The sequence below is a fragment of the Myotis yumanensis genome, unplaced genomic scaffold, assembly GCF_028538775.1.
Source record: "Myotis yumanensis isolate MYYU_CA2020_CCGP unplaced genomic scaffold, mMyoYum1.0.hap1 SCAF_2, whole genome shotgun sequence".
Lineage (NCBI taxonomy): Eukaryota > Metazoa > Chordata > Mammalia > Chiroptera > Vespertilionidae > Myotis > Myotis yumanensis.
In genome coordinates this window covers 99,249,131-99,274,841 of record NW_027223753.1, presented here as the reverse complement: position 1 = coordinate 99,274,841, position 25,711 = coordinate 99,249,131, and the positions used below count along the sequence as shown (strand labels likewise).

Sequence of the window (25,711 nt, the reverse complement as noted above, 5' to 3'; positions counted from 1 at the left end):
TTAAATTAGGTTTTCTTTTTATTATTGAGTTGTAAGAGTTTTTTATATATTCTGGATACTTGACTCTTATCAGATATATGATTTGCAAATATTTTCTCCAATTTTTGAATAATTTATTTTTTTTTTTTGCTTTCTTAATAGTGTACTTTGGTGCACAAAAGTTGTTAATATTTTAACTTTATTTATTGTTGACTATTATAGATGTCCCCATCCCCTCACCCCCACCCCCCACGTCCCTCTGGCCATCACCACATTGTCGTCTGTGTCCATGGGTTATGCATATATGTTCTTTGGTTAATCCTTTCACCTTCTTTCATCCAGTCAAAAGTTTCTAATTTTTTTGAAATACAAATAATCTATTTTTTTCTTTTGTTGCATGTGATATGATATCAAGGTCATGAAGATTTATACCTATATTTTCTTCAAGTGTTTTATTTTTTATTATTATTTTTTTAAAAAATATGTATGTTCCATTGATTTTTTACAGAGATAAAGGGAGAGGGATAGAGAGCCAGAAACATCAATGAGAGAGGAACTTTGACAAGCTGCCTCCTGTACACCCTCCACTGGGGACGTGCCTGCAACCAAGGTACATGCCCTTGACTAGAATCGAACCTGGGACCCTTCAGTCCACAGGCCAACACTCTATCCACTGAGCCAAACTGGTTAGGGCTTCTTCAAGTGTTTTAGTTCTTACATTTAGGTCTTTGGTCCATCTTGAGCTAACTTTTGCCTATGGTGTGGGGTAAGGATCCAAATTCAGTCATGCATGTGTATGTCCAGTTGTCCCACCATCATTTATTAAAAGCCTATTCTTTTCCCATGGAATGGTCTGGGCACACTTGTTAAAAATCAGTTGACCATATGTTTATTTCTGAATTCTCCATTCTATTCCATTAGTCTGTATGTCTGTTCTTACACAAGTACCACACTGTCTTGATTACAGTAGCTTTGTACTAGGTCTTAAACCCAGGAGTGTAAGTCTTCCAACTTTATACTTCTTTTTCAAGATTGCTTTGGCTATTCTGGATCCTTTGCATTTCTATATAAACTTTAGGATCAACTTGGCTGTTTCTGTAAAAAAAAGAAGAATAAAACCTAAAAAAAAAATAGCAGTGACATATGTCAGTCAGTTTTTGCTCAATAATTGGAGACTATTTATTAGGAGCCCTTAGTTACAGAGTTAGGAACTCAGTGATCTGAGGGTAATTCAGAGTACTTAAGCTTAAATATTACCCATCTTCAAACAACCACCAGGCATAGTAAGGGAAATGATGGGTAATCAATTTAGGAGGTCAATTTGCTCAGAGAGACCAGGAATGTCCTGACTCGACTGTCATCTTCTATTCCTTCTGCCTTGCTGTCCTTGCTAGCTTGGACTCTAGCAGAAGCCTGAGTCCTGGCCTGGGGCTTGTGCAAATGGCTAGAGGACTCCGGCAGGTCACTTTCTTCTCCAGCAGTCCAGGCCCTGTGTGCTCTCAAATCTTGAGAGGGCTCTGGTCCCTAAGTCCTACATCCCAGTGCTCAGAGACCCTGTAAATCTTCTGTGCACAGACTCTAGCAGAAGCCTCCCTTCCGATCAGAAAGCTTTGCAGGGACACTTGGAAGAAACAGCATTGCAAGGACCCTGGGCTCTGATTCAAAAATTGCTGGCTTCTAAGTCACAGACAGTTAAGCACTCTAATCCATAAGGGCAAAAGGCAAAATAAATAGATAACAGCAGTTTTTAATCGTATAAAAACTAAATGTTAATCCATGTAGGAATGTCAGAGAACTCCATATTCCCACTGCTGCTTGGGACTCATGGGCCATGCAGTTTTTATTTTCTGTAGCTGCAGTGTTCCAAGTGTCCTAGGCAAGGATTCCTAGCAAATTAAACCTCTGTACACTGAGCCTTTTGCTACTGTCCTTTCTCAGGGAGTCAAAGTACAATTCGCAGGTGAGCTTCCTGCTCTGGGAATCATGAAGAAGTTCTGCAGGTCTCTGGGACTGTCAGGGGGCTGGTGGGAGAGCTTTGTTGAAGGCACTGGTTTCACAACCATCCTGGTTGGTTATGAACACTGTAAAAACACTGCTGCCCCATATGGCTATTTTTTTTTTTTTTTTTTTGGTCGAGGGGCCTCAGTTTCCCTGGCCTTTGAGTGATTAAGTACACCTGATGCAGGGATGAAAACCATTTGGGAGTCTCTGGCTGGCCTATAACCCTCTCTGGGAATGAACCACCTGCCTGGCTTCTGTGTGTCTTCCATGCCCACAATCCATTAGCTGAGCAGTGACCAATCAGACTCTCTCTTTCTGGAATCGGGAGACCTACCCAAACTGCTGTCACTCAATGCCTTGTACATGGACTTGTATGTGTTAGGTGACCCAGGAAAGCGGCGGCGAGGAAAGCAAAGAGAATCGAGAGAATCAGAAAGAAAAAGGAGAAGTTTATTTGCGTTCTCGGGCGAGACCCACCGGCCCAAAAGGTGGGGCCAGTGAATTTCGCGCCTTCAGGGAGGGAGGGACATCTCTTTATTCAGGTGTTTGGTGAGGGCGGGGGCCTGAACTGAGGAAGTGCCCGCAGCAGGGATCATCACACATTCAACTGAGGGAGTCTCGGCCGCAGGGGGTGGGCGGCACATTCAGGAATGGGTCAGTATCTTGTGCGGGGATCTCTGTGAACTTCAAGGAGAAGCAGGTATCTGTGTCTGGCACGCTGACCCGTGAGAGATTCCAGATCTGTGAGAAATTCCAGAGGAAGTCCATTGTCTCATCCCATGTCCGCATGTATCCGATCCCGGGCTCCCTCCGACCTAACAGTATGGATATGTCAAATGACCACCATGTGTAGGCCAAGGTTTGGAGAGCAGGTAACCTGAGTGAGCAGAAACGCTGGGTTCAGGAGAAAGTCAGAAGTAGAAAGAAAGGAAAATAAGCAAAGGGTAACGTCCATGCCTACCTTCCCCATAATGCCAGCTGGGTCTGCTGCAGTGACCAGGCCCAGCCCAGATGCGGGACGAACCATAAAGGGCATCTGTCCTATCCAGCTCCTCCGACTTTGCTACCTAAGTGGGGGGACCCAGGAGTACCCCAGGATCTAGGGGCACTTGGGCATGTCTGGGGAATATTTTTTAGGCGTTTTGCCTTTTTAAAAAAATTAATTGCGGAAGCATTTTACCTTAGAATAGGTCTATGCTTAATAAAAAGTGTTTTCCTACAAAATTTTCGAGCTAAAACCGTGTCCCCTTGGATTCTGGATTCCTGATTTACTAGCCCCACTTTGAGAAACAAGGAATTTGTCAGGCGTCTGATTTCACAGGTGAGAGGATGAAGCCAAAGACAGGGCCTTTCTCCTTTCCACCTTGCCCTCCGTTTTCTAATCTGAAAAATGAGGTTATGTGGTATTTCTGAGGCTGCGGTGAAGATTAAGAAACTGAACAAAGCACTTCGCAAAGTGCCTTATAGACTTACCATGTGAGGAATGGTTGTACGCATTACCATTCCCTCCGGTCCCTCCCTCCTCCCTCCCCCTCCCTCCTCCCTCCCGCTCTCTCTCTTTCCTCCCCTGCCCCTCCGCCCTCCGCCCTCCCCCTCCTCCTCCCCCTCCCTCTCCCCTCCTCCCTCCGCCCCCACTCCGCCCTCCGCCCCGCCTCCCTCCTCCGCCCCTTTTCGTCCTTCACCGGAAGCCGAGGCCGCGGCCCGGCAGTGTCGGTCGGAGCGGGAGCACAGACCCCGCAGCCTCCAGCGCCTGGACGGGTAACCACTCGCGACCGCCGGACAGCCCGCCGCCGCCGGGCCCAGGCCACCCATCCGATCCGGGCGCTGGGGTTCCCGGTCGCTCGTGGCGGTGCCCGCAACACCCCGCCAGGAGCCGGCACCCCGCGGCCGGGTTCCCCTCCGCCCGTCCCCTCCTCGCGTCCCCTCCCTGCGGAGGGAGCACCTCCCCCCCGAATGTGGGTTTGTCGGCATTTCTGGGCTCTTGAATGAACTTCTTGAGAGCTTGTTTGGAGGTTCTAGCAGGGGAGCGCAGCTACTCGTATACCCTTGACCGAAGACCGGTCCTCTCCTCGGGGGGGAAGGTCGTCCTCTTCGACCGAGCGCGCAGCTTCGGGAGGGACGCACATGGATCGGTGAGGGAGGAGGGGGACACCCGCCTAGCCAGCCAGATCAGCCGAATCAACCCTGGCGATCAATGGGGTGACAGATGTCGCAGCCAGATCGCCCTCACATCCTTGAATGAACTTCTTGAGGTTTCTTTCAACCCAGCTTAAGCGGGACGGCATCGCGCCCGCCTCTTTCTGTAACTAACCTCTGGTTCTTGGGCTGCAACTTGTTGGAAGCTGGGAGGTTGCGGGTTCCCCACCCCCCGCTGCGCTCCCTCTGCAGGGTTTCCGCGGTGGCCCCGAGCTGGCAGTGGAGCCCTGTCTGCAGACCTTTCAGAGCCTTCTTAGCCCAGGGCCTGGCTAGCTGGAGGCCAGTGACCTGCAGGGGCCTCCACCCCAGGGACACAGCCTGCCATCTGCCCACAGTGGCCAGGGGTTCTGCTGCTGGGATCCATGTCTCTGCCCTGCCCCACCCCTTCTCTGAAAAAACCTCTCCACCTCTCAGAGGAGCCTTTCCCCAAATGGCCCCCAGCCAGGGCAGCCTGTTTTCCTTGTATTCATCTGGCCCATCTCCACTCTGGAATAAGATCAGAGTCACAAGGATCTATCTATATAAAAGCCTAAGCAACCATCTCAACGGAATGGACCACCAAACAGGCTGGGTGGGTCAATGAGGGGGGGGGGGCTGTTGGGGACAATCAGGCTGGCAGTCAGAGGCAGTTAGGGGTGATCAGGCTGGCAGGGGGGCAGTTAGGAGCAATCAGGCAGGAAGGCAGGTGAGTGGTTAGGAGCCAGTGGTCCAGGATTGTGAGAGGGATGTCCGACTGCCGGTTTAGGTCCAATCCTGAGGATCGGACATCCCCCGAGGGGTCCTGGATTGGAGAGGGTACAGGCTGGGCTGAGGGGACCCTCCCCTCCCCCCGCCCTCGTGCACGAATTTTGTGTATCGGGCTCTAGTCAATTACAAAATCTTGTGTTTCAGAGGCCCCTTAGTCCAGTCCCCATCTCTGTGCTTGGAGCGCCCACACACCGATGGGACAGAATTGTTTGATTTTCTTCCTCAACTTCATCACTCCCTGTGGCAGCTCCTTCGACTTCTGGGCTTCTCTGTTTGGTTTATCTGACGTTGGACTTAATGATGTATTTTCTCTATGTGGTCTGAGAGTGCTGCCCTTGGGGTCATAGGACAGAATAGTCTGCCCCAGGCTGATCAGGCCAGCTCCCAACCCTGACATGTGCTGAGCCTGTGGTCAGGCCCTCTCCTTTGTTCCTGGGCATTTGTCCACATCCTTCAGAAAATGCAGAGCCCAGCCCAGCCTGTGTTGCTCAGTGGTTGAGTGTCGACCTATGAACCAGGAAGTCACAGTTCAATTCCTGGTCTGGGAACAGTCACTGCATGTACCTGTTTGCAGGGTTGATCCCCGGTGTGGGGCATGCAAGGGGCAGCTGATCAGTGATTCTCATCATTGATGTTTCTATCTCTCTCTCCATCTCCCTTCCTCTCTGAAATCAATAAAAATATATTTTTAAAAAAGAAAAGGAAATGCAGAGCCCAGTGGCCAGGCATGATGTAGCCTGTCCTTATAGCTCTGCTTGTCACCGCGCCACCCCCCCCCCCCCCCCCCCCCCCGCCCCCCGGCAGACCTCTGCCTGTGGCAGCTTCTTTGGCAGCGCCCTTCAGACTGGTCCTGTGAAGTGGCCAGGCAGGATCTCCCTCGTCACCCCAGGGTCTTGGGCAGTTTGCAGTAACTCTAACCATTGCCACTGTTACAGAAACTCCTCCCCCTATTGAAGGCACCGCTAGTCCCAGTTCCCTTCCCTGGTTCTGTTTGTAAAACATGGGGCCTGCTTTGCTTCCCTGCTGCAGTTGCTTTTTGGAGTTACCCCGATTTCATATCCTTGACATGCCTCCCTGTACCATATGCTCCAGTTTGCCTGAGACAGTTGTGCTTATACCCATTGCCCTGGCATAACTATTAGTAGTATCCACTTTCACTTTCAAAAGATTCATGATTTGGATGATTGAACTTGTCTCTGTCTGTAAGTTGGATGCATCTGTATTTGAAACCAGTGCCCCACCTCTCAGCCTAATCCGAGAAGAGTAGTTGGAAGTACTGATGGGCTGCCCTTAATAATTTGGCATGGCTAGCTGGCCCTGTGTGGACTAGAGGTCTCTGACGGGGGTGGGTGGGAAGGTGTCTAAGGGTATCTCCAGCCTCACTTTGGTCAGACTGACACATCAGTTGGATTCCCTGGAGCTGGGTGCCATGTCAAGGGGGTGGCACACAGCAGCCCTTATAGGATGCACCCAGAGCTCAGAGGTATTGTATCCACAATCTAGAAAACCAGAGTTCCTCCCGGCCAATGCTAGCTTGTACCCTTTCTTCTAGATGGGAAGTTTTAGGTGGCTTTGCCCCCTGAAGGCAGGGGTTCCCCTCTGGCCCTGGCACCTGGGAATCAAATTGATGTGGGAGTGTGACCAAAATGAGGCCTGAGGTGCTTTTGGACACCCACCCACCTGTCCGAGACCTCTGAGTTCACCCCGGGGCAGTTGGCCGTGGCCAGAGTATTAAGGGCAGCCTGACAGCACTTCCAACTACTCTTCTCGGATTAGGCTGAGAGGTGGGGCACTGGTTTCAACGAGGACGACCAGCTGTCCTCGTTTGCCTGGTACTGAGGGGTTACCTGGGATGTAGGACTTTCCGTTTTAAAATCAGGAAAGTCCCAGGAAGACTGAGGTGAGTTAGTCACCCTACTCTTAACTCTGGCTGCATTTGAGCCTCACACAAGGAGCCTCTCATTTGAAGATTCTAGTTGAATTAATCCAGGTAGGGCCTCACGTAGACGTATATTTTTTGACTCCCAAGTTGATTCTAACAAACTACCAGAGTTGAGAACCACTAGGTTATAGGTAACATGACTAAATGACCATTGAATGTGGTTATTTTTTATCAGAAGTGGGCACAAACATCTCTCGAAAGGGTGGTGACCAACTGTGGTGGTCCTCTCCTATCATAAGGGATGTCAAATGGCAGTCACTCTTATTGCTATTATCTTTCCCCACCCACGGCCTTCTTCCTCACCAGTGAGGACCACGCTATCTTTCCCATTATGCTCTGGTACCCCCTTAGTAAGTCATGGAATTGCCTCATTTTGATGGGAGGGTTCATGATTTGCTTAGTCCCAGATGAAGCTGGCATGAGACTTGGGGCAGGGTTCCAGTATTCTGTCCTGGAACACTTACCCCTATGAGTAGTGATCCGGGAGCTAGCTGAGGGGACAGTGTCCACTTTAGCTTTGCCCATCCTTCTTCTTCCTCCCTCCCTTCCTTGATCAGTCATCTTTTGAGGTTGGTAATATGATTTGGCTTAGCTCTGGGCAGGTTCTTGGCTCAGTCTCATAAACTGTTGGAGGTGACAGATGCATAAGGCAACATTCACAGTCAGGCTAGGAAGTGCAGGTTTGAAATCATACCCCCAAGAGCACCATCTCCATGCAGTTCAGCCTGCCAGTGCCATGTAGCCATGTGTATGTGCATCACAGCTCAGGAATGCTGGGAACGAGACCGGTGCTTCTGGACTATCCCCTCTGCAGGCCTCCAGGGTCATGTGGTACGTCAGCACCAGGGGGATGGCCCCCCGCGTCGACTTTGAGGGTGCCCTCTTCTCTGGCTATGCGCCCGATGGGGGCCTCTTCATGCCTGAGGAGCTCCCACAGCTGAGCAGGGAGACCCTACGTCAGTGGAGTGCGCTCTCCTACCCAAGCCTGGTCGTGGAGCTGTGTGCCCTTTTCATTGGCCCAGAGCTCATCCCAAGAGATGACTTAAATGGTGAGCACCCTCATTCCACTTCCACTCTCCTACCTCTGCCAGCCCAGCCTCCCACAGAGTTGAAAATCTATCACTTCATCCCTAGGAGATCTTTAGTCACATTTCCCAAAATGTCGTGTTTCTTTCAGACTTTGGAATTCCAGAATTGGAAATATCCAGCTCCTCCCACCCGCCAAAATGATCTGCAGAGAAATTTTTTTCCTTTAGTTTATTTTTAAAACACTTTTTCAAGACTCACAGTTTGAATGTTGAGATTTTCCTTTCCTGCACATAAGGCACACAGCTTGCTGTTTTATTTCCAGAAGGGACTCAGTGTGTCTTGGACCAGCTGGTCTCAAACTGTAAAGTGCTGTGGATTCCCCACAGGGGCTCATTGAAATGCACATTCTGGTTCAGGAGGTCTGGGTGAGCCTTCCTATCCACTGTCCAGATAATGCCAGTGCTGCTGTTCCATGGACGAGGTATACGATATCCATACTTCATGCTGAGAGTTTAGGAGAAGAGGGCCACTCAGAAGGTGGTTCGACAACCAGTGCCGATAACATTGCCTGGGCACTTATTAGAATTCTCAGATTCCCTCAGACCTGCCGAACCAGAGTCTGCATTTTAAGATCCCAGGTGATCCGTTTGCCAATGAAACTCAGATGTGTTCAGACGGCCTTGCCTCAGGTGGGCTTGTATGAACAGCCTCCCAAGGTTCCGGCTTCCCAGTGTGATTTAATAATGCAGCAAACGTGTGCTGTCTTTAGGAAGAAAAATGGGAAGAGACGAGACATTGATTTGTTTGTCACATAACTTTAATTGAATGTTCTATTGGAATACATTCACAAGAAATCCAAATGATGAGGATGTTTATAAAATAGAAAATGAAAGTCTTGCACTACCATCTCTGCTCTCTGGGGGGATCCCATGGGGACTCGTCAGCAGTGTGGTGCCTGTCTTTACAGACTTTCTCTAGAATTACACAATGATATTCATGTGTGGTATCATTTAGGATAAAAATTTCTGCTCTTTTTATCCTGTAGCAGAGAAAAAACTTCAAATTCAAAAGTGTAAAGAAACTGAGAGAGAACTGGAGGGAAGACTTAACAATGCCCTCTGCCTGCTGTACCTGCAGATCTGATCCACCGAGCCTTCCGCAGGTTCCGCCACAGAGAAGTGGTCCGTCTTTCCAGGCTGCGGGACGGGCTGAATGTGCTGGAGCTGTGGCACGGAGCCACATATGCATTTAAGGACCTGTCCCTGAGCTGCACGGCCCAGTTCTTGCAGTACTTCCTGCAGAAGAGGGGGAAGCACGTCACTGTGGTTGTAGGTGCGCGTCCGCGTGAGCCCTTCGGCCCCTGAGTGCCCCAGCTTGCCCACCCACCGTGTGTCCTCCTCTGATGCCTCTCAGGGCGTGTGTCGTGGGTCTTCTAGAGCAGGGTTCTCAACCTTCCCTCATGCCGCAGTCCCCTTTCACGGTCTGGTGGAGGCTATGGAACCTTCTCAGAAGGGCATTTTTAAAGATATAGACTGCATAAGATTATGTGGTTTAAGTGCACAGATGCCTTGAATTCTCTCCGTGGGCCTCTTGGTGGTTCATGGTTTGCTACCCTTCGAGTATTGATGGTAGATATTGCCTCATTTGGCAACAGTGCTTTAGGGGCATTTCCCCCTCTTTTGTCCTTGTTCTAAAGGGGAAATTCTTTCCCTTCCCATCCAGGAACTTCTGGAGACACAGGGAGTGCTGCCATTGAGAGTGTTCGAGGGGCAAAGAACGTGGGCATTATTGTTCTCCTGCCCCAGGGTCACTGCACGAAGATCCAGGAGCTGCAGATGACCACGGTGCTGGAGGAGAACGTCCGTGTGTTTGGAGGGGAGTGCTGGGACGGGCTCCAGGGCAGTGGCCTGTTTGGGAAGATGGGCTGGAACAAAGCTGGTTGTTGACTAGCTGACCATCCTTCCTCTTCCTCCCTCCCTCCCTTCCTTGATCAGTCATCTTTTGAGGTTGGTAATATGATTTGGCTTAGCTCTGGGCAGGTTCTTGGCTGCAGTCTCATGAACTGTTGGAGGTGACCGTGTGTATGTGCAGCAACCGGAGACATACGCTAAGCAGGTGGCCGAGGGTTTTCTTTTCCCCAGGACACTGAAGTTTAGAGGACAAAAACGTGTTAAATAATTATTTTAAAAGTGTCATTACTGGTTGATAGCTTATGCCCTCCTTATAGTGTGGAAATAACTAAGCCATGCACTTGGTTAGCAGGTCTGAGGATTTAAAGTAGGCAGCCCCTCAGCTGCACGCATCACTAGTGATGTCCTGAAGCCACATCACAAACTGTAGCATTTTGAAAAAGGCATAAATCTAATATCAGGCCTCTACTATCAGGCCTTCTAGCCTCAATAGGTTTCATCTTTGTGGAGTAAGAGGGGGTGAGCTTTTATTTTCATCTCTCATACCCCACAAGATTCCAGGTAGCCTATGGTGGAGGTCTTGGTGAGGTTTTGTGTGTTGCGGCCGTGGGCCAGCTGTCTAGGCATCCTGGCTTGGTTTGGTCACTTACCTGGCAGAGCAGCAAATGTGACATTCCTTCTCCAGCTGGCCTGGCCTCCTGGCATAATCCCACAAAGGATGTTTTTATATAACACCAAGTTTTTAAAAAGCAAAAGCACAGTGAAAACAAACCTTACCCATGGGAGTAGCGTGACTATCCTCTGTCTATTCGTTCAAGAGCCAGGAAAAAATCCCCTGTGTGCTCTCTTTAACAAGTGCATCCACAGTCAAGCAAGAAGTTCATGGGTCAGCCAGTGCAGATATTGGCAAAATCTTACACATTAGTCTTGGTGATTGCCCATATTTAGCTGCATTTTCCTGCAGTCATTGCAAGATTTTAGTGCACAAGATTCAGGTTCTCTAGGGTCCCTGTTGTGCCCCAAGTACCAAAATTGCTAGTTGTAGAACTAGGACCATCTTTTCCTAGAATCAAAGCAAAGAGGAAAAGAGATTTTAGTACCTCTGTCCTGCCACCTGCTCCCGCTCACTTTGTACAGATGCTGGAAGGCTTTGCCCTGAGGATGTGCATGGAAGCTTCATTCCTGGTGTGAGTTAGAGAAGGTGCCCATTGCAGAAGAGAGGCAGAAAGTGTTACTGCTGGAGCCAAAGGGGCATTTCTGTTATGTACATGTTCTGAGCTTTAATAATATAAGGCATCAGACTTTGTTAGTTTTCATTTCTAGACACCACTGTTCAAGTTCTTCCTTGCCTTTCTAGAATCTGCTGATTTGGTTTCCAGGAAAATGTGTGTAGTTCGGGAGCAGTAAATACTCATTTTCTCATAATAGGGGTGGGTCACCTGGATTGTTATGTGTTGGACACTTTTGTAAGTCATTGGTTTCCACATACATTATGTATGTGGTCCTTCTTAAGCACAGAGCAATCAGCCTGAGCTAGTTATATATTATTTGGGATGGTTTTGCCTGGAAGAAACAGGGAATCTAACTCAGACCAGCTTGAGCAAGGTTTCCCAGCTGATGTAACTGGAAGTCCAGAGTGGGGGTGGTCTCCTGATTGGTTGATTCATTGACTCAGCAGTACCCTCCGGGACCCAGGTTCTTTGCATTCTCTGTTCTGTTTTCCCCAATCTTAAGGCCCATTCTTGTGGCCTTTGATGACTACTTGAAGTAAGCAAGTCTCTCTCTTCCTGTGACTTGCTCTTAAAAGCAGTGGATCTTTTCCTGAAATCTTGCACCTGGTTAAGTCATCCCCAGACCTCACTGCTGTGGCGCAATGATGAAGGTGGGATGGATAATAACCTCAGTGTGAGCCATGGCACTTCTCCCAATGTCCTTCAAGTTAGGATTCAATGGAGAAATAGACCCAGCTTTCAGATACGAGATCAATATTGGCCTGATTGGGTTGGAGAAAGTAACTTGAACTAGTAGCCAATTCATTCATAAATTCACCCAATAATTCATCCATAAATTAACCTCTGTACATACCCATCACAGGGAGGAGTCCTGCCCATGCTGGCTTACCTACTAAGTAGGAGCGGAAAGGAGAACACCCACCTGTGATCTAGATGAGGGAGGAAGGGCAGGCACATAGGCCAGTGACTCTTCCCCTTTGAACTCCTGATAGAGGATCAGCCTGTCACTATCTCACTACTTGATAAGCCATCCTTCTTCCCCTAGGGGAGGTGGGCACAGAATACCAATGGGAATTATTTTTCCAATATCCCTGAGGTTGGTATTTTATATCTCAGTTTATATAATGGTAGAAACATCAGAAATATGACCACGTGAACACGAGACATGGTTTCTAGCCTTGAGGAGCTTAATTTTGAGTGTAGAAAGCCAGGCCAAGGCACATTAGAGTAGAGAAATGAAGGCCGAGCCAAAGTCCCAGCTGGCAGGCTTAGCCTGGGAGGGCCTGTGGCAGTGCTGACTGCCTAGGGTGCTCTGTGCTTTTGACAGCTACTCTCTCCTCTCCCAACAGTGGAGGGAAACAGCGATGAGCTTGATGAACCCATCAAGGCCGTGTTTGCTGATGTGGCTTTTGTCAAGAAGCACAATCTGATGAGTCTGAATTCAATCAACTGGTCCCGGGTCCTCGTGCAAATGGCTCACCACTTCTTTGCTTACTTCCAGTGTGTGCCATCCTTAGATTTGCACCCACTTCCTGCTGTGGAAGTGGTTGTGCCAACAGGGGCTGCTGGTAACCTTGCAGGTAAGGAGACCCTGGGCTCAAATGGGCTTTGCAGAAATCATCTGTGGCCCCACCCCTTTCAAATGCCCTTTGCCTGCAGCCCTGAGAAAGATTGAGTCCTGGCTCTGAAGGGGATGGGAAACTGCAGAAGGAGCTTCCAAAACACTTCCCCCAACACCCTGGGGGACATTGGCACTTGCTGCAAAGGAAGAGTGATAGGTTGATCCTGACATCCTCTGGCCACCTGACCTGATGCCCAAACTTGGCAGAGTGTGGGCAGATGAGGTCAAGGTTCAGCCACCGTACTTGCTCATGGTGCCCTCTTCCAGAAATGCGGGCTTTCCTCCTGGCCTTGGTGTTGCCTGCTGTAGGGCAAGCAGCTCCACTGGCACTGGGCTGCCCCCCTGGAATTGCTGCTGGGGGGTAGGAGGGGGAGTTCCAGACTTGGGTTCTGGTCGATCAGTCCTTTGCTAGTTGAACAGCCATGGGTGGCTCTTCAGACCTGGTCTCTCAGGTGTGAAAGGGACAACGGGTCACTCATGTCTCAGGACGGCTGTGAGGATGGTGAGATTGGTTTGTGTGCACATGACCTTTGTACAGCTGCATGATATTAAAATCATTTTCAATAATAATTAGCATCAAGCACCGGCTGTAGCAGGCATTGCTTTAAGTGCCTTTTGCTTATTAACTCATTTGATATTCATGTGTGCCCATGAGAAGGATGATACTGTTACTTCCGTTTTGGGTTGACACCAGGTACAGAGAAGTTAGTTGGCTCGCCCCTGCTTCTACATGGGTCCATGGCAGAGCCAGTGGGCCTCTGGGCCACCCCGTGGTGCCACATAGAAGCCATGCAGGCAGTGTGCTTTCTCCCAGCTGGCCTCAAAGACCAGCTCCTGTGCAAACCCACAGGGAGCCTAACCAGCCCCTGCGGTCCCTGCGGCTGCGGCCTGGCTTACCCAGAAGAGGCTGCCCAGGTGCAGGGTGGGCTTCTCACAGGCGCCTGGAACCTGAGCGTGGGGGCTTTCCCAGTGCACAAGCCCTAGCATCCTGGGGGAGGGTAGCAGGCAGAGTGAGAGCAAGCTTGGCGGACACCCCACATTCTCACTGCACCTCCATCCCCATCACCCCCACCCTCAGGTTGCTGGCGAGAGGTCACAGGCCTTCGCCCAGGCGTCGCAGGAGGTTGGTCGCCGCCACCCACTCCTAGCCCAGGGACCCTCCTGCCCCGCCCCCGCCCCCCGCCCCCCGCATCAGGCCATCAGGGCCTGCTGGTCACTGGTCGCCATCTGTGGAGCAATCGGTGGGGCCATCGGCTCTCGCTCGCATCTGCCTTGGCTTAGTGCTGCCCACCCAACTGCTCCACCATCCTGCTGAGGTCCCGTTCTCCTCAGGGCCCATCAGGGCCAGCAGTGCCTTCACTGCCACCCACTGCCAATGCAGCGTAACCAACGCCCACCATGTTCTGCGCCACCCCCTGGTGGTCAGTGCATGTCATAGCAAGCAGTGGAACTCCCAGTCAAACACCCAATCGAGGGGATAATTTGCATATTAGGCTTTTATTATATAGGATAATACCACATTGTATGGATAGACCACAATTTATTTATCCATTTATCAATTAATAGACATTTGGATTGTTTCATTTTTTAGCTATTATGAATAATGCTGCTATGAACATTTGTGTAAAAGTTTTTGTATAAACTTGTTTTTATTTATCTTGAGTGTATATATGTAGGAGTGAATTTCTGGGTCATATGGTAACTCTATGCTTAATTTTTTGAGGAACTGCCAGACTGTTTTCCAAAGTGGCTGCACCATTTTACATACTCACTAGGAGTATAAGGGTTGCAGTTAATTAATTTCCTTATAATTCTCCCCTGGAATTGCTGCTGGGGGGCAGCGGGGGAGTTCCAGACTTGGGTTCTGGCCGATCAGTCCTTTGCTAGTTGAAGGACTAGCAAACACCTGAGTAAGATGTGGAATTATCTCTTTTGTTCTATTCTAGCCATCCTAGTGGGTATGAAGTGGTATGTCATTATAGGGTTGTTTTGCACTTTCCTGGTGACCAATGATATTGAGTGACTTTACATGTGTTCATTTGCCATTTGTATATCTTTGGAGAAATGTCTATTCAAGTCCTTTGCCCATTTTTAAATTGGGTTATTTGTGTTTTCATTGTTGGGTTGTAAGTGTTTTTTATATATTCTGGACATAAATCTCTTATTAGCGGTATGATTTGCAAATAGTTTTCCCATTCAGGGTTGCCTTTTCATTTTCTTAATAGTGTCCTTTGAAGCATAAAAGCTCCAAAAAACACCAGAAGTTTCATAATTTTGATAAAGTACAATTTATCATTTTTGTGTGTGTGTGAGTGTGCTCTTGAAGTCATGCCTAAGAAGCCATTGTTGTTCTCCTCTCTTGTCTTAAGCTGGGTGCATTGCTCAGAAGATGGGCCTGCCCATCCACCTGGTCGCAGCGGTGAACCGCAATGATATCATCCATAGGACTGTCCAGCGAGGAGACTTCTCTCTGTCTGAGACTGTCAAGCCAACCTTAGCATCAGCTATGGACATCCAGGTGGGACCTGTGGGAGGCATGCAGTCAGGTGTTGGGCGGGTGGGATGGACAGGGCTGAGATCAGAGTAACCCCCGCCCCTGGCTCCTCCTTTCTGTGCAGGTGCCCTACAACATGGAGAGGATTTTCTGGCTGCTATCTGGCTCTGACAGCCAGATGACAAGAGGCCTCATGGAGCAGTTTGAAAGGACCCAAAGTGTGAGTCTGCCTGAGGAACTGCAAAGCAAGGTCAGTCACCACCCACACACCACTGAGAAAGGAAAGAGTGCAGCCCCAAAACACCACTAAAACTTGGGGTTTGAAAATCTGTTTAAGGGATGGAGACACCTGTTTCTTGAGCATCTGCTCTGAGCCTGGCACTTTCCAGTCACTTTATATGGATGTGTTTATTGAATGTGGAGAGGCAGTGGAGAGTGCTGGCTTGGAGTCAGACAGGGCCCAGTTTCTCAAACTCAGTGCTTTGATTTTCTTATCTGTACATTGGGGATAATAAGAATGCCTATGCTACAGCCTTGAAGATTTAAGACAAATAATACTTATGAAGTATTTTGAATACTTCCAGGCAATATAGGGCTTGATATATTAACTGTTATTATTTTAATTTTTATCATTGTTGATTTCCAGTAGTCACAACTGGAAGCCACTTTGTCCATCCAGTATGAGCAGAGACCACTGTCCTTTTAGCTTTATTTTAAAAGGAGGTGCAATTTTATCTCCTCAGAGTGATAGGAATCTAGTTGGGAGCGATTGCTTTCATTTTAATGCCACCTTGGTGATGGTCACTTATCTATACTAATAATAGCCGAGGGCCATCACGACCTAAATGACCAGATGGACGACCAGTCACCAGGAAGTGCATGAAGCACCTCTCAGTCCCTCCCCCGTGGCCCCCAGGCTCCTATCACAGCAAGGATGGCGGCAGGCCAGTGGGCAGGGTGGTGGTGGTGGGGGGGGGGGCGGTGGGACAAGGCAGGCACTGCAACTGCAGATCAGGCCCAGAGAGAGGCCCAGAGAGAGAGGCGGGGCCTGATCAGCAGCCACTGAGGAGGCTGCAGGTCAGGCCTGGGGATAGGCCGAGAGAGAGAGAGAGAGAGAGAGAGAGAGAGAGCGAGAGAGCGAGAGCGCTGTCAGTGGGGCCATTCTGGATTTCCCAGAAGAGCCAATTGCTACCTAGGAGGCAGAGCTTTTGACACTGACTGGCATAGAAACTGACTGATCAGAACCAAATCTGGGTGAACTGCAAGGAGCCAATGGCTGCCTAGGAGGCGGAGCTTTTGATGCTGACTGGCATAGAAACCGACTAATCAGAACCTAATCTGGGTGAACTGAGAAGGCAGAACCTAAAGTGGGGGCTGAGGAGGGCTTTTAAGGACAACAGCTGTTTGGTGTAAGGTGTAAGAAAGCAGTTCAATTTTTTAATGATGGGTTTGGCAGTATAGTGCATATGGCTGGCTATCAGTCCAGATATAGGGATTATGTATTTTTGTCTGCCAAGAGTATCTCCTCCTGCTGAAAAAGGCCCCCTCCCTGCCATTTAAGCAATCCTATCCTATATAATCTGTCTATACTACTAAAAGGGTAATATGCTAATTATACCGGGTTGACCAGCCATCTTCCAGACATCGAACTTCCTTCCAGATAAAGCCATGGTGGTGGGGGCCAAGGCAGAGGCAGTTAGGGGCGATCAGGCCAGCAGGGGAGGGCAGTTGGGGGTGAGATCAGGACGGCAGGGGAGGGTTGTTAGGGGCGACCAGGCCGGCAGGGGAGGGCAGTTGGGGGCTATCAGGAGGGCAGGGGAGAGCAGTTAGGGGTGATCAGGCAGGCAGGCAGAGGCAGTTAGAGGCAATCAGGCAGGCAGGCAGAGTGGTTAGGGGCTATCAGGCAGGCAGGCTGGTGAGCAGTTAGGAGCCAGTGGTCCCAGATTGCAAAAGGGATGTCCAACTGCTGGTTTATGCCCAGTCCCTGTGGCAGTCGGATATCCCCAGGGGTTCCTGATTGGAGAGGGTGCAGGCTGGGCTGAGGGAACCCCCCCATGTATAAATTTCATGCACTGGGCCTCTAGTTTAATATACAAAAATAGGATTTTATATGTTGAAGCTGCATTTAGTTTTCTGTACCACATTCCCACCAAGTGGTCATCTGAACTCTGTCCCCAGGGATCAGGGCCTCACCACCTCGCACCATTTCAAGCATTGCACAGTTCTTCATGTTGAGTGGAAGCTGCTCCTAGCTTGCACACCAGCGGGCAGTCCGATTCCCATATTTGAGGAAGATCTTTATTCACCCACTAAGCCTTCCTGGTTCCTTTCACTGTGTCTTATGTGACATAGTTTTGAGTGGTCACTGTCCATCTTAAAGGATTAGTCCCAGAACTAGACACAGCTCTCTGGACTTAGCCACCCATGCAGAGCAGAGTGAAATTTCTGTCTTCAGAATCTATGCTGCTTTTGATGTAACCTGTCTTAATCTGGGCTGCTATATCGAAGTGCCATGGACTGTGTGGCTTATAAACAAAGCCAATTCATTTCTGACAGTTATGGGGAGAGGCTGAAAGTCTGGGTCAGCGTAGATGGGTTCTGCTGAGCCTTCTGCCAGGTTGCATGTGGTGCCTTGTACTCTCACACAGGAGAAAAGAGACTTAGCCAGATCTCTGCCCTCTTTTTATCAAGGCACTAATCCCATTCATGGGGACTCTATCCTCGTGACCTAAATACCTCCCAAAAGCCCACCCCCTAATGCCATCACATTTTTAGCATATGAAATTGGGGTGACACACATTCAGACCGTAACACAAGCACAGATCAGCTTGTTAGGTTAATGGTTTGTTTTGACCTCCACTTTCCTTCTCCTTGTGTGAATGAGGTGCTGCAGGAGCACAGACAGTACCCACCCGTTCTTTGTTCTCTCCCTGTCTATGCATGTAGAAGACACTTCATCGCTAGAATAGCATTCATTCATTCATTCCATATATATTTTGAGCCAGAGACTGTGCGTGGTGCTGGAGATAACAATACAAATAAAATGCACTCATTGTCTTCCATGAGCCCTAATGGAAGAGGTTTATAACACTCTCTAATTTCTGTTGCCATCGAGTGTATGCAGGGTGTTTGGCACATGGTAGGCATGCAGTAGCTTTTCAGAGTGTGATCAAATAAGCCATCTGCACCAGGGCACACCGAGAAGGGAGGTGTTCTCTGCCTGGAGTGGCGGGAGGTTTCCCAGAGGAGCTGCTGCTGAGCCAGGTGGAAACAGACATGAAGGGGTCTCGTGCCCACAGGACCAGGGTGCACCAACCACACAACACTGGGAGTGTTTGAATGCCCTTAACCTTCTGTGTTCTTGAGGTTGTTGAACCAGACTCTATATTTGCTGATTCATGAGCTAAATCCTAGTTTATTGACCTGGAAGTCAAATGCATCCTTTCCTCAAGTTGAGTGAGTCAGCTTACAACTGGGAAATGTGGGAAAATAGATTTTCCTCTGAGATAAATCTAAGCCATTCCATCTGAACTGAGTCTCTTGTTATTTAGTGTGTTTTTTGTCACCTTTCTCCCTGCTTCCCCCAACCATGATTACCACCCCCCTGGCCCTGGGACCATCAGCTTTCAGCGGCAGTGACATCTGAGTCAGTGTCAGACGAGACCATCACGCAGACCATGGCCCGCTGCTGGCAAGAGAACCAGTCCTTGCTGTGCCCTCACACGGCCGTGGCCGTGAGCTACCATTACCAGCAGATGCTCAGGCAGACCCCCAGGTATGGCCATGGGCACCTGGGTCACTGGGCAAGAGGGGGTGGACTTTGGCTTTCAGGGACCCTCTTCTTCCCCAAGCAGGGAACACAGGAATGTGAACAAATGGCTTGAATGCGCATAATGGGTGCTCTGTGGAACTGTAACTAAAGTACCGTGGTCTCAGAAGAGGGTACATGATAGGTGTCCCTGGACAGCCCACATGGGAGGTGGTGGGTGAGCTGGGCCTTCCACAGGAAGAAGCAATTTGCTCAGCAGTCATTGTAGAGACAAGTTTAAGGTCTGCCTCTCTTTTTCCTCCGTGCCCCACACTACCCCTAACCATCCCTGTTCCTTCCTCCCCTCCCTTTTCTGTACCTGTCCCTCCGTCTGTTGTCTCCCACATACTTGTTTCCCCCCGCCCCACCCCACAGCCCTCCCCGGTGTTGTCTGGCCCCTGCCTCTGCAGCCAAGTTTCCAGAAGCTGTCGTGGCTGCTGGATTGAGCCCAGAAACTCCCACGGAGATCCTAGCCCTGGAGGGAAAGGAGGCGCGCTGCACCCCAATGCGGAGGAGTGACGACTGGACAGTGATGCTCCGGGACACAATTGAGAACATGGGCCGGCGGTGGAGGGCCACGTCCTGAGTGCTCCCAAATAGCCCGGCTGCAGCTGGCTTCCTTTAGGCTTCAGACCCCAGGGTGGGGGGCGGGGTGCCCTCGGAGCTACCTTGAGCACCTTCTCTCTGTTAAGAGTTGACGTGGAAGGTTTTCAGGAGACTGTACAGTGGGGTCTGGAGCCAGCTGGCTTTGCTCATTCCCACAGCTGCTCTGTGCTCTCGCCGTGGTGGTGTGGTGCCTAGTCGGCGAGGCTGCGTAGGGCTGTGCATGGCTCCTGGAGGTGCACCCCCACCGCTGGACAGCGCAGGGCCTGCAAATGAAGATCCTGGGCACAGAGCTGACCTAAGTCTGTGCAGGCAGGGCTGCACACTCCAGTAGCACAGGCCTGGGGCTCCGCTGTCTGCACCTGTTTATCCAGAGGTATTGGCTGGCCTTCCCACCCTGCTGAAGTGTCGGAATCCTGAGAATACAAGTGCATGTCCAGTGTGATGGTCACTGTGCTGGCCTGCGGCCGAGGCAGTGGCTGCCAGGGGTGGTAGTGATGCGTGATATGTGCTACATCCTTCAGCTGCTTTTCATTGGCCCAGCATGGAGGGGCAGCAGAGCAGTCAGTGGGCAGGTGGCACAGGTGGGGGGCAAGGTTGAGATGTGGGATCACCAGGTGGAAGCCGTGTGGGAAAGTGCTCCTCAGGGTGCAGACTGAGAACCGGTACAAGTACTGGTTCACCGGCTTTATTAACCCAGGGCAGGTGTCAGAGCAGCAAGAAGCAGGGATCCCTCACTGAGCGCTAAGTGAGTCCAGACGCCTGCATTTCCATGGTGCCATGGTCACAGCGCCCCAGAGAAGTCAGATCCTCCTCTGAGCACATGACTTTGCTCTCCCCTCCGCATGCCTCTGACGCTGCACTGGCCTCCAGGAGCCTGTCCTCGGGTGAGGCCACAGACCCTCCGCAGGCTGCTGGAGGCTCCGTCCTATGTCCTGTCCATCGTCAGCCCAGCTGAAAATGATGACTCCTGTACCTGAAAGTGAGGACTTTGCTGACAAATAGTGTTCTTCCACGTGCAGAGTGCTCCCTCTCACAAAGGCGTGCTTGATTCCTCTGCTGTTTTACCATCTAGCCTGCGTTGTCCAGTTCAGTAACCACTAGCCACATGTGGCTGTTGAGTACTTGAAATGGGAATAAGTATAATTAAGGAATTGAATTTTAAATTTTATTTAATGTTTAATTAATTTGCATTTAAATTTCAAAACTATTACATGAATCGGTTATTGGAAAACTTTGCAGTGTGGTTGGGAAATGCTGGTATGTGAATCTGCTTTTCAGCTATAAATTTTATGAAGTACATAAAGTACAGATGATATTTCCAATGAAATTAGTTGGAACACTACATTAGAACTGAGATATGCCACATTGTAAAATACATATGGAATTTCAAAGACTTTGAATGAAAAATATCGAAAATTTTTCATTAATAATTTTATATTGATTACATGTTGAGGATAATATTTTGATGTTTTGGATTAAATAAAACATTAAATCTATTTCATCGGGTTTCACTTACAAGGTCATTTGAAGTTATACATGCGGCTCATCTTGTGGCTCACCCTGTGTTTATGGCCAGCGGTGATCTGGAGCTTAGCCTTGGCTTTGTGCACACATGAACACACCGCACATAGTTGTGGGGTTAGTTCTGTTACTGGATTAGAATCCTGTGTTGATTGAGGGGGGTTTATGCAAACACAAATACGTGAATGTCAGCACAAGCCTCAGTCATGCCCTGAACTCTGGGGGCCCCCTGGGAGGCAGGTGAGGCAGGCACCGCATGGAGGGAGATTTGGGGCCATTAGAGGCCACTGTTGCTACCACTCTGAGGGTCGCTGTGAAAGGACCCAGTGGGTATCTGGCCTCCACAGGCCCTTTCCCCTGCCCTGAGGTCTAAATGAGTCGGTCACCCAGGCTAATCTCTGCATGCCATCCCCACATTGAACATGCCACCCTGCATCCTTGTGGTGCCCAGGGATGGAAGGGAGAGGCCAGAGACTACTCTTGTGCTGGGAAATTTGGCGTCGCAGCATGGCATTCAATACAATGATGCTGGATACACGGGAGGATGGGGAGCATCCCTGGAGGAATGACTGTGACCCTACAGCACAGCACTTGTTGGTCCCCAAGATACTTGAACATCCACAACATTATGCATGATAAACCCATCAGCACAAGAGGCCTGGAGCTTTAGTCATGATGCAGTTAGAGGGCATAAAAGTGTCATTTCTTTCAAAGGAAAAGCAGAAGTGCCTAGGGCCCACAGATGTAATGATGTGGGACTGAGAGCACCTACTATGTGCCAAGCAATACTTGACAAAATTTACTTTAATCCTGACAGCAACCTGTGGAGTAGGCGTTACTATTGTCTGCATTTTAGAAAGGGGAGACTGAGGAGCTGAGGTAAGGGGACTGGCCAGGGTGGCACCACCAGGGAGCAGAGGCTGGACTTGAGCCAGGCATGTGACTTCAAACCCAAGGTGTAGTTTTCATCACACCACGTCATAGGGAGCTGGCCACCTCCTGCTGCGGTCTGCACTCGGCATCCTTCCCCAGGCCATGGCCCTTTCTGTGGGTGGACCTGGGAGCCTGGCAGTGCTTCTCCGGGAGCCCCACCAGGAGGCTGCGGCAGCCCTGCCTTTCGGGGCTCTGTGACCTGCACCCAAGCCACCTGCTCCTTGGCTCCATTTTCTGAGGGCCTCAGGTCAGTGTGAGGGCCACAGGGTTACCAAATATCCTGTCCTCTTTGTAGTTCAAAAACCTAGTAGCTCTGAGAGACCACCCACCACACCTGTGAAAAGGGCCCAGAACAGAGCCAGTGGACACAGCACAAATAGACATGAAACATGAACTATAGGATATTCTGGCCACAGTGGTCTTGGGGCCAAGTGTGGAAGAAGGACAGGAGTGAGATGAAGCCCGAAGAAGTACCCGTCCGTGTAAACATACACCCAGGCGCGCACACACGTCCCACTCAGTAGAAGAAGGAAGAAGCCTCATACAACTGCAGTCAGAACCAGGTTGAAGTTGTCCTCTCATTCACTCACTGCTGGTGCTATTACAGACCAGCATTTCACCTCTGTGAGCCTCAGTTTCCCCGCCTACTAATTACAGTACAATACTTAACCCTGCCAGTTTGTTCTGAGAATTACATAAGGTAATACATTTCCAAGTGCTGGGTAAATGCTAAAATGCCATACAAATGGTTCTGATTATTAGCACAATTATAGTCTGCACCAATCAGTGTAGTACTTTTAAGCTATCTTGTATATTTTACTAATTGCTTCAAGAATTAGTCTTATCTTGCCAGTGAGATTGCCACTTCCCAGAAGACAGAGTTGTGTGTGGCCTCAGAGTGCCAGCACAGCCTGGTGCAGGGCTGGAGTGGCCATCACGGAGCCCTCGCCCCCGGCAACAGGCTCTGCGAGGGCTGCTGGGGGTGGGGGTCATGGGTTAGTCAGTGGTGGCTCTGCCAGAGGTAACAGGCCTTGTTCATTGCAAGGAAGATGGTGGAACGGTTCCCTTTCTTGAGCACTAATGTGCTGAGCCCTTTAAAGCACTCTCCAGGCATAGATTCCTTCAATCCCTATGAGGACTGTATGAAAAATATGACTAGATCCCCATTTAAGAGATGAGGAAAGGAAGTCAGAGATGTTAAGTAACGTGCCCAAGGCCACCCAGGCAGTGGTGATGGAGGAGATATAGGAGGCTGGGTGTAGGGTCTCTGAGCTTAATCACGACTAGACTAGGAGAGGCGCTTTGGTTCAGATGGCCTCTAAGTCTTCCAATCAGAGTGCAGGTGAGGCAGGGAGCTGGCCATGTCTGAGGTAGAGGGGGGAGAAGAGGGCCCAACATCAGGAGGTGGACCAGTTGCTCTGTGTAGGGGCACATAGCTGGTACCTTTGCGGGGAGTTTTTCTCTGGCTCGGGCTCTCCCTTGGAGCTGGGTTCCTCACTGGGGCTGGCTGGGCACAGGAGTCTGCTGCTCGGAGTGGGTGTTAGAGTACAGAGTGGAGTTAGAGCTGTTCTGTGGGATTCCAGCTGCTGACAAGGAGGCTGAGCCCGGTCGGCCCCACTGGGAAGACTCAGACTGCAGCTGGATAAGCCAGAAAGACTTGACTGCATCTTCTGTGTCCCCGAATAAACAAAGGGAGAGCAACACAGACAGGGCTGGGCCATTAGCCTCCTGGAACGAGAAGAGGACCTTTTGCTGTCCTTCCTGCTGCCTTTGCCCAAAAAAGCATCTTCCAAGATCTCAGGCCATCAATTCCACAACCTGGGTGCCTCCTGGGTGCCAGGGCCTGGGCAAATGCTGAGGAGCAGTGTGGTGACTTCCTACCAAGTGCTGGGCACTACATTGGATACCAAGGGATAGATAAAAAAGTAGGGGAAGATGTGGCTGGAGTTGACGAGAAGGGTAAATGTCTGAGCAACACCCTGGTGCTGCTCCAGGACTCTAAGCAACTGGTTCTTGAATGCAAGAGCCCAGTAAGCCCTCCTTTGGCCCCTCGTCCGCACCACACTTCAGCACTGACCCAGAATCCTTGTGTTCAGTTTAGGAGTCTCCTTTCCCATTCCTTACACATTCCTTAAAGTCTGCTGTCGAATGTCCGCCATCCCAGCATCTAGCCAGGAAACCCGGCCTTCAGTGAGTGTGGCCCCTGAGAATGGTTGACTGGGACAGAGCTGGTAGAGAAGCTGCCAGAAGGAAAGCTAACGGGGCGAGGGGGAAGTGGTTGGGGAAGAAGGCCGGACTGGGTGCCTGGGTCCCAAGTTCAGCACTGTTTCCTGATGGTCTGGTCATCACAGAGGTCTCTCGTAAACCAGTGCCCTGGAGGAGGTGGGACCTCCTGGAACAGAACAGCGTGTGCGTAGGGCCAGGCTCCTCAGCTCTGAGTGGAAGCTCAGGACAAGGCCCTGTAACAGGTACAGAACCGAGGCCTGAGGCAGTGCCCTGAGTCTCAAACCCCTTGCAGTGGTTCTCAACCTTCCTAATGCCGCGACCCTTTAATATAGTTCCTCATGTTGTGGTGACCCCCAACCATAAAATTATTTTCATTGCTACTTCATAACTGTAATTTTGCTACTGTTATGAATCGTAATGTAAATATCTGATATGCAGGATGTATTTTCAGGGGTCGCGACCCACAGGTTGAGAACCGCTGCGAGCCTCCCCACGATTGGCCGCTAGGGGGACACAGGCGTGTCACCTCTGCGACCTCCCTTTCATCACTTGCTTCTTCCCACCATGCCTTACCCAGGCCTCAGCCACACGCAGAAAAAATACTTGCTTATGAAATTTATTCAATGTAGATCTTAAGGTTTGAGAAGAGTTGGGGCCCAGCTAAATAAAGGTTATTTGGAGCTGTAATCACCCCACCTTCCTTCTGTCCCCACCACCTGTGGACAAATACTAGTAAATGCATCCTTCCAAACTCTCGGAGCCCAGATGAGCCCAGCCAATGATCCACATGGCCAGCAGAGGGCAGCAGAGCACACCCAAAGTTCTCCCCCTCCCATACCTTGAAAGCACTCTGGGCTAACTTTGTTCTCTGGGAATTTGAGTCACTGAAAGTCAGAGGCGGGGACAAGCTCCAAATATTTTTATTAGTTCATTGCTTCTCGAATGTAATATTGGGAATTCTCTTTTTTAAAAGAGAGTTTGAAAAGCTCTCTGCCAGATTGCCTACCATCAACAAATAAGTGCTGGCAAGAATGTGGAGAAAAGGGAACCCTCGTGCACTACTGGTGGGAATGCAGACTGGTGCAGCCACTGTGGAAAGCAGTATGGAGTTATCTCAAAAAATTAAAAATCGAACTGCCATTTGACCCAGTGATCCCACTTCTAGGAATATACCCAATGTTGTTTTAAATAGCTTTTCTGTTTTGTGGTAATGCTACTTAAATATGCAAACATAAAACTACCTATAAGCTCCTTATACTGATAACTGCCATAGAAGGATAAACAGAAATAAAAATTCAATTTAAATGAGAACGAGTCAACAAACAAAATCAATACAAGTCAAAGTCATCCCGTTAATATATGTGATACATCGTGTGCCCATGCAAATCTCCAGCACATAGAACTGTGGCACTTCATTCCAAGGCATGGTTTTTGTTGTCATTGCTCATTGAGTATATTTATTTTCC

General features: G+C 49.8%; 1 protein-coding gene across 2 annotated transcripts; it reads left to right on the top strand.

The window, feature by feature from the left end:
- The first annotated feature begins 3,667 nt into the window (after positions 1–3,667).
- On the top strand, positions 3,668–21,045 carry THNSL2 (threonine synthase like 2). 2 transcript variants are annotated; one of them, XM_070405846.1, is made up of 9 exons: positions 3,668–3,738; positions 7,680–7,914; positions 9,032–9,226; positions 9,617–9,769; positions 12,386–12,616; positions 15,027–15,175; positions 15,276–15,401; positions 18,775–18,926; positions 19,335–21,045. In XM_070405846.1, exons 2-9 carry the CDS (start codon positions 7,692–7,694, stop codon positions 19,543–19,545), a joined length of 1,440 nt encoding a protein of 479 aa, XP_070261947.1. In that variant the 5' UTR covers positions 3,668–3,738; positions 7,680–7,691; the 3' UTR covers positions 19,546–21,045. The 2 variants fall into 2 exon arrangements, with proteins under 2 accessions (XP_070261947.1, XP_070261948.1); XM_070405847.1 differs by lacking the exon at positions 3,668–3,738 and adding an exon at positions 3,749–3,935.
- The last annotated feature ends 4,666 nt before the right edge of the window (positions 21,046–25,711 follow it).

Bases quoted from the DNA above. Each gene is read 5' to 3' on its own strand.
- THNSL2 (XM_070405846.1), top strand. From the start codon at position 7,692: ATGTGGTACGTCAGCACCAGGGGGATGGCCCCCCGCGTCGACTTTGAG. The intron at 12,617-15,026 runs GTAAGGAGACCC...TCTTGTCTTAAG, and splicing joins GGCTGCTGGTAACCTTGCAG to CTGGGTGCATTGCTCAGAAG. The intron at 18,927-19,334 runs GTATGGCCATGG...CCCACCCCACAG, and splicing joins ATGCTCAGGCAGACCCCCAG to CCCTCCCCGGTGTTGTCTGG.